This window comes from Poecilia reticulata, linkage group LG23 (genome assembly GCF_000633615.1).
Source record: "Poecilia reticulata strain Guanapo linkage group LG23, Guppy_female_1.0+MT, whole genome shotgun sequence".
Classification (NCBI taxonomy): Eukaryota; Metazoa; Chordata; class Actinopteri; order Cyprinodontiformes; family Poeciliidae; genus Poecilia; species Poecilia reticulata.
The window spans coordinates 4,599,566-4,610,412 of record NC_024353.1 but is presented as its reverse complement, the minus strand read 5'-3'; the positions used below and the strand labels follow the sequence as shown (position 1 = coordinate 4,610,412).

At 39.2% G+C, this 10,847-nt stretch overlaps 3 protein-coding genes across 8 annotated transcripts in view; 1 reads left to right on the top strand and 2 right to left on the bottom strand.

The window, feature by feature from the left end:
• The first annotated feature begins 41 nt into the window (after positions 1 to 41).
• On the top strand, positions 42 to 1,287 carry copg2 (COPI coat complex subunit gamma 2). Its single transcript, XM_008400660.2, has 4 exons — positions 42 to 397; positions 481 to 619; positions 722 to 820; positions 967 to 1,287. Exons 1-4 carry the CDS (start codon positions 323 to 325, stop codon positions 1,095 to 1,097), a joined length of 444 nt encoding a protein of 147 aa, XP_008398882.1. The 5' UTR covers positions 42 to 322; the 3' UTR covers positions 1,098 to 1,287.
• On the bottom strand, positions 1,101 to 5,091 carry mest (mesoderm specific transcript). The gene is made up of 12 exons (XM_008400661.2): positions 4,981 to 5,091; positions 4,672 to 4,869; positions 4,517 to 4,596; positions 3,732 to 3,809; positions 3,496 to 3,632; positions 3,343 to 3,401; positions 2,485 to 2,525; positions 2,290 to 2,360; positions 2,113 to 2,214; positions 1,957 to 2,033; positions 1,791 to 1,854; positions 1,101 to 1,697 (listed from the first exon to the last, which is right to left on the bottom strand). Exons 2-12 carry the CDS (start codon positions 4,823 to 4,825, stop codon positions 1,580 to 1,582), a joined length of 981 nt encoding a protein of 326 aa, XP_008398883.1. The 5' UTR covers positions 4,826 to 4,869; positions 4,981 to 5,091; the 3' UTR covers positions 1,101 to 1,579.
• Positions 5,092 to 6,856: 1,765 nt separating this feature from the next.
• The window catches only part of atp2b1a (ATPase plasma membrane Ca2+ transporting 1a), a 44,198-nt gene continuing 40,207 nt past the window's right edge, over positions 6,857 to 10,847 (bottom strand). For 5 of the 6 annotated variants that reach the window (XM_008400654.1, XM_008400658.1, XM_008400657.1 and 2 more), the window contains one exon: positions 6,857 to 9,300. In XM_008400654.1, the coding sequence (XP_008398876.1) occupies positions 8,923 to 9,300 (378 nt within the window). In that variant the 3' untranslated portion in view covers positions 6,857 to 8,922. The remainder of the gene's footprint in view (positions 9,301 to 10,847) is intronic. The other variant, XM_017302850.1, reaches the window with a different exon arrangement.

Sequence of the window (10,847 nt, the reverse complement as noted above, 5' to 3'; positions counted from 1 at the left end):
TTTTTTTTTTTTTTTTTTTTCTTTTGCAAATGTGTTGATTGCCCCAATCATCTAGTTCAAAGCACAGCATCCAGTTACAGATGTACAGATGGAAGTGGTGCCATGTCAACATTCATATTCCTTTCCTATAATTTAGCAGCCTCACTACCATCTTTATGGCCTAGTTTGTACAACTTCAAAAACTATAGAAAAACATATTAAGAACTATATTAATTTGAACCAGCAAAACCTAAGAATGTGTTAGGATCCCTGAATTTGAATGGTTTAGAGTTCAACCACAAGTTTCCGTCTGCTTGCAGTGTCCTGCACATTCAGCTGTACAATGAAGTACCTGGTGAGGGACTGTGACCCCAACACAGGAGAGCCTGATGACGACGGCTACGATGATGAATATGTGGTATGTGAAGCTGAAGTTGGAGCTGGTAAAATGGCTTCATCTGCCTGAACCTGAGGTTTGAATTAGAATTCTCATTTGCTCAGCTGGAGGACCTGGAGGTGACCGTCGCAGATCACATACAGAGAGTCCTGAAACCAAACTTTGGCGCAGCGTGGGAGGAAGTGGGAGACGAAAATGAGAAGGAGGAGACGTTTGCCCTGGCGTCTGTGCGAACACTAGATGGTACGCAGTTTGATGATTTTAGGAAAGCTGACGCTTGTGCACACCAAGCTGTGCTTTCATCACACATTAAAGTGATGCCGGGTGTTTTTGTATCATTCACAGAGGCGGTGGGTAACATCATCAGCTTCCTGGGAATGCAGCCCTGCGAACGCTCCGACAAAGTTCCTGAAAACAAGAACTCTCATGTTCTCTTTCTCGCTGGTGAGTCCGATCCCTGGATGAAAGTTTGTTTTTAGAGAACAACGTTCCTGAAATGAAGACATCACATATCATCTTTCAGACTCGGAACAATTTCAAGTTGTCCCGTTTCTTCTGGTGACCTCATTCTTCCCGCCTTCTCTGCCCAGGTGTGTTCCGAGGAGGCCACGACGTCCTGGTTCGGGCCCGTCTGGCGCTGGCTGATGGCGTCACCATGCAAGTGACGGTTCGCAGCACCGAGGAGACCGTTGTCGATGTGATCCTTGCTTCTGTAGGCTAGAACTGCAAATACGTGCCAACCAACGACACAAAGCATGCAGCAGCCCTTATCCATCACTTCCTCAGTCCTGAAGCTTAACTCGTCATTGTGATTACTGGTACAAATGTTTTATATCTTCTACATATACTCAAACTTTTCTGTTTTTCCATCTTTTTGTTTCAACTTCACAATAAAGTTGGTCAAAATGCAATTTGGAACTTTTTTTTTTTTTAAGAAAATTAATTTTATTTAAAGAAAAATTGATATTTTAAGTCATTTATGTTTTTGAAGAATGTAGAAAATTATATCAAAAGTAATTCACAATGCAGGAATAGTGTTCAACAGATATGCTCACTATGACAATAATTTATCTCATGGGGTATATAAATAATTTGCTTCATCTTTTAAGTTAGTCAACATTCTTAATTGGTAGTTAGAAATAATTTAAGTTATTTTTTCGTCTGATTTTGATACCCAACAGCAAGCATGTGTTTGCGATCTGGTTAGAAAGAGTGAAAGAAATTGAAGTAAGCCTTTAGGAAACCGGTGGGATCCTCCAGCTGTGGGTAGTGACTGATGTGGTCGTCCAGAATGGTGACTGTTGACCTTTTCACCAAATGCCTGATGGAATAAAACACAGTTCAAGTGCATTTTAATTAACTGCATAATTCTTAAACATTACTTTTGCATGGAGGTAAAAGCACGATCACTCACATATAAAGACGGATGAACTGTGGATGGGGGTTGACGGGGTCCAGGGGTCCGTAGATCATATGCACTGAAACACAAGGTGAGGTGAGGGTCATTGTGGGGATGAACGAGGGTCTTAAAAATCACGTGCTATTTAACAAAGGGTTTGCTCCACCCAAGCGCCACTTACGTGGAGCATGAGTGGCTGTGAGCGCTCCCACCCATCGATCTCTATGTTGAAATCTCTGATTGATGTACTGGAGAATACTGAGAAGAGAAAAGCCCCACATTCAGTCAACTGAATGTCAGTGAACCGGAAACAGTGAGCATGTAAGCGCATCATCACCTGTCCAAAACCAGGTTGCCGTCGTTGTAGCGTAAGCTTGTCCACATGTCCCAGAACTCTGCGTCTGTGGGCTGAGTGTAGGGACCGAATACTTCTCCAACGCTGCCGATCAAGGAGAAAATGTGAAGAAATTCTTTTTTTTTTTTGCCATATTTTACAACACTCTGGTCCTCTTACCCCTTCTGGAAGATCAAAAAGTTGGTGAGGCGTGTCAGAAATGTTGCCAGAATACTTGAGTCCTTCAACAGCTTTTGGGAACAAATTAAAGACAGGTCAGCCAAAAATCCATTCTATCCCCTATTAATAATTGGAAACAATAGAATATTATACTTTACATGAGCTAAGAAGTAGGAAGAAGGCAGATTCACTCACCGTCTGAAGCAACCGTGGGTGGTGTGTTTCTGGAAATACTCCTGTTGGAAATCAAACTGTCAGGACTATCCATGCTTTTGTTTTTACATCAAAAGAATCAGGTAAGTTTAAAAGCACATATTTCAAACAAACTTTTTTGCGCATTTTGAATGTCATACTACATTAAGAGTAATTTTTGCTAATTTTTTACGTCATACTATAAAAAATATGACGTCCAATATTTTTGATATTTTGACGCAAGATATTTTTGCTAATTTTTTACGTCATACTAGACAGATATTTTTGCACATTTTTAACATCATAGTATACTATGAGATAATTTAGCAAATTTTTTGCGTCATACTATACCATGAGATATTTTTTGCAAATTTTTACATCATACTAGACTAAGATATTTTTGCTAATTTATAACGTCATAAATTAGCAATATGACGTTATATTTTGGCTAATTTTTTACGTCGCACTATATACTATATAGTCATACTCAAACTATGATATATACTATATCATAGTATGATATACTACTATCATAGTATATGATATATACTATATATACTCATATTATATGATATATTATAGTATATCATAGTATAGAATGATATTTTTGCAAATATTTTTGCTAATTTTTTACGTCATACTAGACTGAGATGTTTTTGCTAATTTATAATGTCATACTACACTATGAGATATTTTTTGCAAATTCTTTACGTCACACTATGAGATATTTTTGCAAATTTTTAAAGTCATTGTATTCTATGAGAGATTTTTGCAAAATTTTTTACGTCATACATTAATTTAGCAAAACATACTATTTTTGTCAAAGTAACAATTACTCCCCAAAGAATGCCAACACTGTACCTCCATTTGATAGACAAAGACTGTTGAAGTTCAGATGCCCTGTCCGATTTTGGTCACTCCTAGTTCAGGAGAAAAACAAAGTGAAAAACAGCTAAGAGAAAGAAACTAATGTTGACCACTGGATTCTTTTGACACCTGCTATAAATTGCCCACCTGTATAGCAGCTCTAGGGCCACAGTATCTCCATAGTCATGAGATATCAAATTGAGTCGTTGATTGCTCAGACCCAAGTGGGCCACCAGGGCCTCAACTATACTGGCTTGTTCAAAGATGGAGTACCTGTGGGGTCTCTGAGATGTTGCAGAAAAGGGGGAGTAGGAGAAACATGTGCATGAAGGAAAGAGGCAGGAAAACATCAAAACATAAAAGAATAAAATATGCAGACTCACAGGTTTGTCACTAAAACCAAATCCAAGAAAGTCCAGTGCAATGACTCGATGGAAGCGCTGTGCGAGCGGATCCCAGATCTGCAAGGGAAGAAAAACGGTTCAGGATCTGTACACACTTTTCCACGTCAAAATTGCTTATTTTAACTGACTCATATTTCCATATGCGGTGGCAGTTTCTGACATGGGTGACATGGGCAAAGAGCAGCTCCACCCCACCTGCCCCTCATTGTAAAATCCTCCAACTCCCTGCTCTTACAACCAGAGGATCTGAATGTCAAAAGTACCTAATACATGTCAATGTCAATTTTATTTATGAAACATACAAATAAATATTTACTGCAAGACCTTAATCATGACCTTGTGCTGTATAGTATTCACAAAACCACAGATAAAAATACATAGAAATAAAAACACAAATTAAAACATACAGGACAAGTAAATACCATCATCACACCAACAGTCACCTCTCGCCTGTCTACTTCTTCAGAAGGGAGAAGGAGGGAGGTGGGGGGCTTTGGAAAGGTGGTTCGCCCAGGGCACCAAACATTCTAGGACCGCCTTTGTCCATATGCATCTCTATTTTGTAAACGGCTACTCAATATGAATTTATGGCATATATTTATACAGTTTCTTGGGTTTTAAATGTGGTACCTGCAATAATCAGAGACTACCAGAGATGGGCTGGATTAATAAATTAGCAAAAGATGAAAATGAACCTTCTGTCTCCATGGAAACCCTGGTGTTTATTCAGGATATGCTAAGCTTCCTCTGTATAGACCGCATACCTTGTTCCAGTCATAGCTGGAGGTGGGGAAGCCGTGGAGCAGAAGGACCACATCGGAGCTTCCCAAAGCACCGTAGGAGTCTGGGAAGAACATCTCGATGTGAGACAGGAAACGGGTGGATATTTGGACATTAATCTCCCCCCCTGTGCTGCTACCTCTATAGAAGATCTTCTTCCCTCTGAAGTGGAAGAAGTCCCCGGCGCTGTGCCACTTCTGCAGGGTGGCGGAGAGGTGAGGGGGCGGGATGTGAAGGTAGACGGCCACCAGCGGGACGCAAATCAGACCCACATGGATCCACCACTCTCTCATGTTGAGCTCAGCGGTGAGGAGGTCTCATTCCTGCCACTGACACACTGAGCCACAAACGCAACGAGCCGAGACAAGCAGGCTTGATGTTAAAGGAGCAGGTAGCATTGCCTCCATTCAGCTGAAACGACTTATTAAAGACAGAGGACGGCACTTACTGCAAAGTTCCTGCTTGTTATCAGCAGACCTTCAACCTGTTTCGGACCTGCAGAGGATATTCCTGTGGAGTCAAGAAGTAAACATAGCACAGAAAAGTAAGAGGTCTCACTCTGGTCACGTTTTTGTAAAAAAAGGAAGACACACACTCTTTGGATGGCTACGTTGCAACCAATTTATACAGCGCGACTCATCTTGTCAATAGGAGATCTTTGAATAATCGCCAAACAACAAATAAGGCGTTTACTGCCATCTACCAGTCTGGATGTCTGAATGAAGCTGATTTCTTGGAAAATAAAATTATACTACTACTACTAACAACAAGCGCAATAAAAAAAAAAATCTCATTGTAAATCAACAAATATTTTCATGTCCTTAAGCTTATTCATTTTGTGAGAAAAAAAACGTGGAATATGAATTAATTTTTATTTTTATTGTGGATTTGATTTTCATTCTTAATCACTTAGCTATAGAAAATGAAGGACAACAGCAGATCCCTTGCATGTATTTAATGACTGTATGTCTTAAAATATGAGAAAATAATAGAATGGCCATTTTTTTCTACGTGCATGCAGTCAAAATAAACTGCAAAAATTAATTTCTTAAACCAATAGGGAAATAAAAATATATCCCAATTCATACAAGTGTGGTAAGCTGTGCTTGTTTGATATCTGGTTTTACATTAGACGGATACAAAATGCTATTAAAATATTTGAATATGTAAAACCATCCAAACATATAAAATTTTTTAAAAATTGCTGCTCTATTTTTATCCAACATTACCAGTGTGATCATGCTTGATGTGTTGACTTGCTCAAAATAATCAGTTATAACAATTACGACACCTAAAGAAATTGTGACATCTTCTGTTATGTTGGGTGTATTATTCAATGCCCAATGCTTCAATTAATATAGTTAACACTAAATGCCATGAAAATGGATTTGAAACCATACTACATAAAAGAAACCCTTAATTGCAATATTTTATATAGATAAAATGCCCTCATCGCTTGTGAACAAGGTTATATTTACATTTCTTTCAAATAAAACTAGTGATTTAAGTGTGCTGTTTTAGTTTGTTGACATAGATTGGCGTTTGAGTAACTGCAGCAAAGCCAGTAATTAAATCGAGTCTACACATCTGAGCTTCCTTACATAAAAATGACTTTTGCTTTGCAAGCCGAGGAAAGTATTTATTGTGGTTTCAGTCCTATGCATAAACATTTAAGTTGGGATATTTTGTTCCTTTTCTTTTAGATTGGAGATCTCTCAATCTGCTCCATTTGTAAGAGGAATAAGAAACTGGACAGTCTTTGTTTTAAACGCCGCTTTTTGTTCCATTGTTTGTTCTCCATGATTACTGGATTAAAAAAAACAGAAAAAAAAACAAACTTCTAAGGTTAACATAGGACTGCGACATCCGACAGTGGATTTTTCCAAGACTGATATCTGGTCAGGAATGGGTGTGCAGAAGACCCCCAATTTAAATACGGGAGACATTAATGCACAAAAACTTTCACTTGGGGCAGAATATGAGTTGCTGTGTTCTGTTCAGACTGAGGTTTGAAAAGATGAAGTCAATTTGTACCTTCAGAAGAGGGGTTGTTTCAAAGTGCAGCACTAAACTAGATGCGCAATTTGTTAGCCTGAAGATGAGAAATTGATACAATAGCAGAATTATCTGTTGGTATGTGAAAACAGATGGATAAAAAAAACACCTACCTTTGACCACCTACCTTTCCAAGTGTTACAGATGGCATCTAAATAATGTCACGATATGTATGGAAAATGTGGAATCAGAACTCACTTAAAAGAAGCAGAACTCCTGGATATCAGCAAACTGGTACACGTGCTAAATAAAATAAAGTAAGGCCATCGTCCAGTGACAACTTTTATTGAAAACTATAAACACAGTACAGCATGTATAAAGTACCCTGTGCAGATAGATACCAGTGTATGCCTAGTATTTCTTCTTGAAAAATGCACATGTCCAATCTTTAGCGTTTCCAGTACATCAGGTTTCAAAACTATTTTACAAACAAACCAAATGCAGAAACATTTAATATGAGTGAAATGAGTCTTATGGACAGGCTTAAGAAGAAAACACAAACAGAATTTATCTTTTAAAAAAGCAGAAAAAGTACTTAAATTTTCTGTAGAGTATAATCTTAAAGTGGATGAACTGATATTTTCTTTTTGCCCGACAACAATTTGCTCCCTAAATACACAATGCTTTTTATGGATTTCTTTTTTTTTTTTCTTTTTTTTTTTTATGCCTGAGTAAATGTATGTCAGTATTGCACATTGGTGGGCGCTAATGGTTTGCTTATAAAAAAAATAAAAAAATGAAATGAAATGACCAGGATCCATATTTATCAAGCATCCAAAGGGAGGAGATTTTTCCTACCCCACCCAAAACATTTGAAATGAAGGTGTAGAGGTTTTTGTTTTTGGTCCTGCTTTTAGCTGTAGAAACAAGAATGAGTTTCCTGAAAGTGGTGAACGATGGGATCAGGATCATTTAAATCACTGTTGTAGCCAAGGCACATTCATATTTAGTCGTAATGACCGTATCACTGAAAAACTGACTCAGCGGCGGAGCGCCTGAGTTGAACTAAAGTGATTACAAAGCGGGGTTGTTGTTTTGTTGAAGCGTTAAATTAAACTATGATTTAACTGCTTCGCTAAAGGATGCAACTGTGACTACAAAGATTTAAACTTCGCAGCTCCACAGATCTAAAAGGAGAACCTCTAGAAGCTGGAAGCGGACGCAGGAGGTCCGAGTTCGTGTTCCTCCCGACTCCCAGCTGGATTCTGAGTGAGATGCTTGTTAAGTATAGGCCCAGACGGCTTCTAAAAAAAAAAAAAAAATCCCTTTTAAAAGTCATGAACACGTGGAAATTCTCAAAACACACCAAAATGAATGGAAAAGAGAATCCAGAACGTTTTGTGCACATGAAAACTATCAAAGAAATGGAAGAATATTTATAGTGATGTTGGTGGAGAGAGGCCATCGTCATCTTCCCAGCTGAGTCTCCTGTAAAAACACCCCGTGACCCCTTGGACCTCTTTTTCTATACAAGCCTTTATGTTCATCGGTTTGGCTAGAAGGTTCTATATCGACAAATATATAACAAAACTTGCAGGCAAAAATAGTTAAGTTTCAATAGAAACACCCTTTTTTTTCCTGAAAATACAGCAGTATCTGAAATAATCCTCTTAATAATGTTTTTACTGTCCCAGTTTTCTGAATTATACATCAGGAAGCTCTTTTGCCTACAAACAGAAAAAAATAACTATCTACAAACTTTGTAAACAGACCTGTTTTTTTTTTCTTTCAAAAAACATAAATAACTCAATATTAACAGCCAATAAAGCAGAAATAGGTTTTGAATGAGAAGGGCCAAAGAAATAAATATACAACACCCTTCAGATAAAGAGAAGTCAACAGTTCTTTCAGAATCTTACAAGCCCCGATCCTCGCGGCCAGAGGACCTCACCTTCTCAATTCAAATAACAGCAATAATATTAGAGTAATAAAAACAGGTCACTTTCAATCCGAGTTTATTTATCCGCCCCCCACCCCCCGCTTGCAACTCAGAGGGAGGGGGGGGAGGGGTAATAAAAATAAAAAAATTACCAAGGAGGGTGTAACGAAGACCCAGTTCCTGGTGTTGCAGCAGGGTATTAACAAGAACCAACAGAGAAAAACTAAAGAAAAAAAAAATAGAGGGAGAGAGAGAGAGAAATCAAAGAATCCACACCAAGCCGTACATTCCGACGAATGTTTGCTGTTCTTTCAGTTCAGCCCAAGCCAAGCTCACACAAGACTCCACTCTCTGTCCAGACCTCTGTTCACTCCTCTGCCAGTGTTCGGCCGTTTGAGCAGAGCTTTCTGGTGGCGGGGTGAGAAAACGGGTGCAGCCGTGTGGAGCTGGGTCAGATCAAAGGGAGGTCTCAAGGCTGTGTAGCGGGCTCCCTGGGGCTGACGGGGTTCCTGATTTGGGGCACTCCGGGAAGAGGTGGTTGCTGCTTTCGACGGCGTTATTGTTCTGGTTTTGGGTGGGGGCGGCGGGCGGGTTGGTGTCGTCGGGCAAGGGCGAGGGCGAGGGCGGAGAGGCATTGGGCAGGCTGTCAGAGTTGCGCTTGGTGGGGGCGTCGTCCTCCGCGTCCGTGTCGTCAATGAGGGGGATGTGGGGTTCCGAGTCCTCTATCCGGAACTCGGGGTGGGTCATGAAGTTGTGGATCGACGTCCGCGCCTCGTGCTTCTCCAGCCCCTCATAGAGGGAGATGGAGTTGCGGAATGCCTTCACCACTCGGATCTGGAGGAAGGGACAGGAAGAGGCACGTCTTTAGTCGCGCTGCGTACCGACGCAGACTCAAGTCAACTCCTGGACCAACGCCCCGGGTTAAAACAAACTCAGAACGGAAGGTTTTAATGTCTCGGTAATAAGGTGAGTTTTAGGGACTTTGAAAACCAAATCTGTGAAGGAGGAGTATCTCAAGACACGTGCACGTGAAATTTCAAAGACTGGTTGTTCTCACTCAATGTTAGGGAAAGAACTTCTTAATGTTAGTTCATTTAAATTAAGGTAAGATTTGATGAAAACTTTATGTCCATCTATTTTACTAGTGTTTCTTTAAGGCCAGTTTACAGCAGACACTTATTTTTTCATAATTACTTTTTTTTTTTTTTTTTTTTTTTAAATAGACTAGCTGGTGATTTGTAGTGTCTAATTTTTACCTTGCAGTCAGTCGTAAAAATGAAAACTCCAATCAGTAAACGTACCACATGTAAGTGCTAACTTGTGCCGACAACCTTCTTCTGTGCGGAAGTCGCTACTGAAAGTAGATTCTACCTGTTGAAGCCGATGCATTTGGGAAGTTTGGCTGCTTCCTAGAAATCTCTGAAACAAGATATGTTCTCCAAGGAATACTTACAGTTCACTGCTGGTGTTGACAGTGGTGGTAATATCCATAGTAAGATGCTAAGGGCGTCAGCCTCTCAATGATGTTGTCTTTATATTAAAATAATGGTAAAATTTATTGAGCTGTAAAGCTGTGCAATGCCATATTTTCTCAATGTAATGTGCCCTCTGCTGGCAATATAAATACTGTGACTAAAATGCTTCTGTACAGCTTCAGATATCGAATATAACAGGATCAATTTCTATGCTTTGAGACATGCTAAAAATATATATTTTTTGGGAGCCAAAGAGAGTAACTGAGATATTCTAACTGTATTAGTGGCATTTCTTCAAAAAAAAAACAAAAAAAAACAACTAAACAGATAGAGATAGCTGAGATTTGAGAAAATCTGTTTCATTTTACCATAAGGATTCCATCTGGAAGGCAGTTTAACGTTTACTAATCCAATAGAAAAAAATGTTTGTGACTTTAGAAAAGAAATCTTAATCTGCTCAAATCAGGCAAATTCTCTTAGAGAAGTCATCGATGGCCAATGGCCGCTGCAGTAACATGTCGGAATGTAATCCATCTTCTTGCACAGAGACAACAAAGCTGTGTGTTTTTAGATATAGGTAAAATAACTCTGAGAATACCTCAACTTTGTTGTGATACGTGAGAAACTACAGCACTGTTAAAGATTTTTCTAGAGCAAGACATGAATTTAATATAAAAATTCACCCTCTAAAGATAGCTTTTTCTAAATTTACTGTAGTATTATTTTCAGAAATCTCTTGCTTGGAGGTTTGCTTCATTTGACCAGGAAAGGAGAGGACTGTTCATCATTGTTGGGCATGCTTATTAAAGAGCAAAGAGTCAGACAGGAAGAGAACTAAAGGACAGAGAGATAGATGAAGAGTAGAGAGAAAGACAGAAGAGAGAAAAACAAGTGGTGGTCAGTTGT

Excerpts from the sequence above, each read along its gene's own strand:
- copg2 (XM_008400660.2), top strand. The coding sequence starts at position 323 with ATGAAGTACCTGGTGAGGGACTGTGACCCCAACACAGGAGAGCCTGAT. Across the intron at positions 398-480 it reads GCTACGATGATGAATATGTG|CTGGAGGACCTGGAGGTGAC; the intron begins GTATGTGAAGCT and ends TCATTTGCTCAG. Across the intron at positions 821-966 it reads TCATGTTCTCTTTCTCGCTG|GTGTGTTCCGAGGAGGCCAC; the intron begins GTGAGTCCGATC and ends TTCTCTGCCCAG.
- mest (XM_008400661.2), bottom strand. The coding sequence starts at position 4,825 with ATGAGAGAGTGGTGGATCCATGTGGGTCTGATTTGCGTCCCGCTGGTG. Across the intron at positions 2,526-3,342 it reads TCTTTGTCTATCAAATGGAG|GAGTATTTCCAGAAACACAC; the intron begins GTACAGTGTTGG and ends GATTTCCAACAG. Across the intron at positions 1,855-1,956 it reads CACAGCCACTCATGCTCCAC|TGCATATGATCTACGGACCC; the intron begins GTAAGTGGCGCT and ends CTTGTGTTTCAG.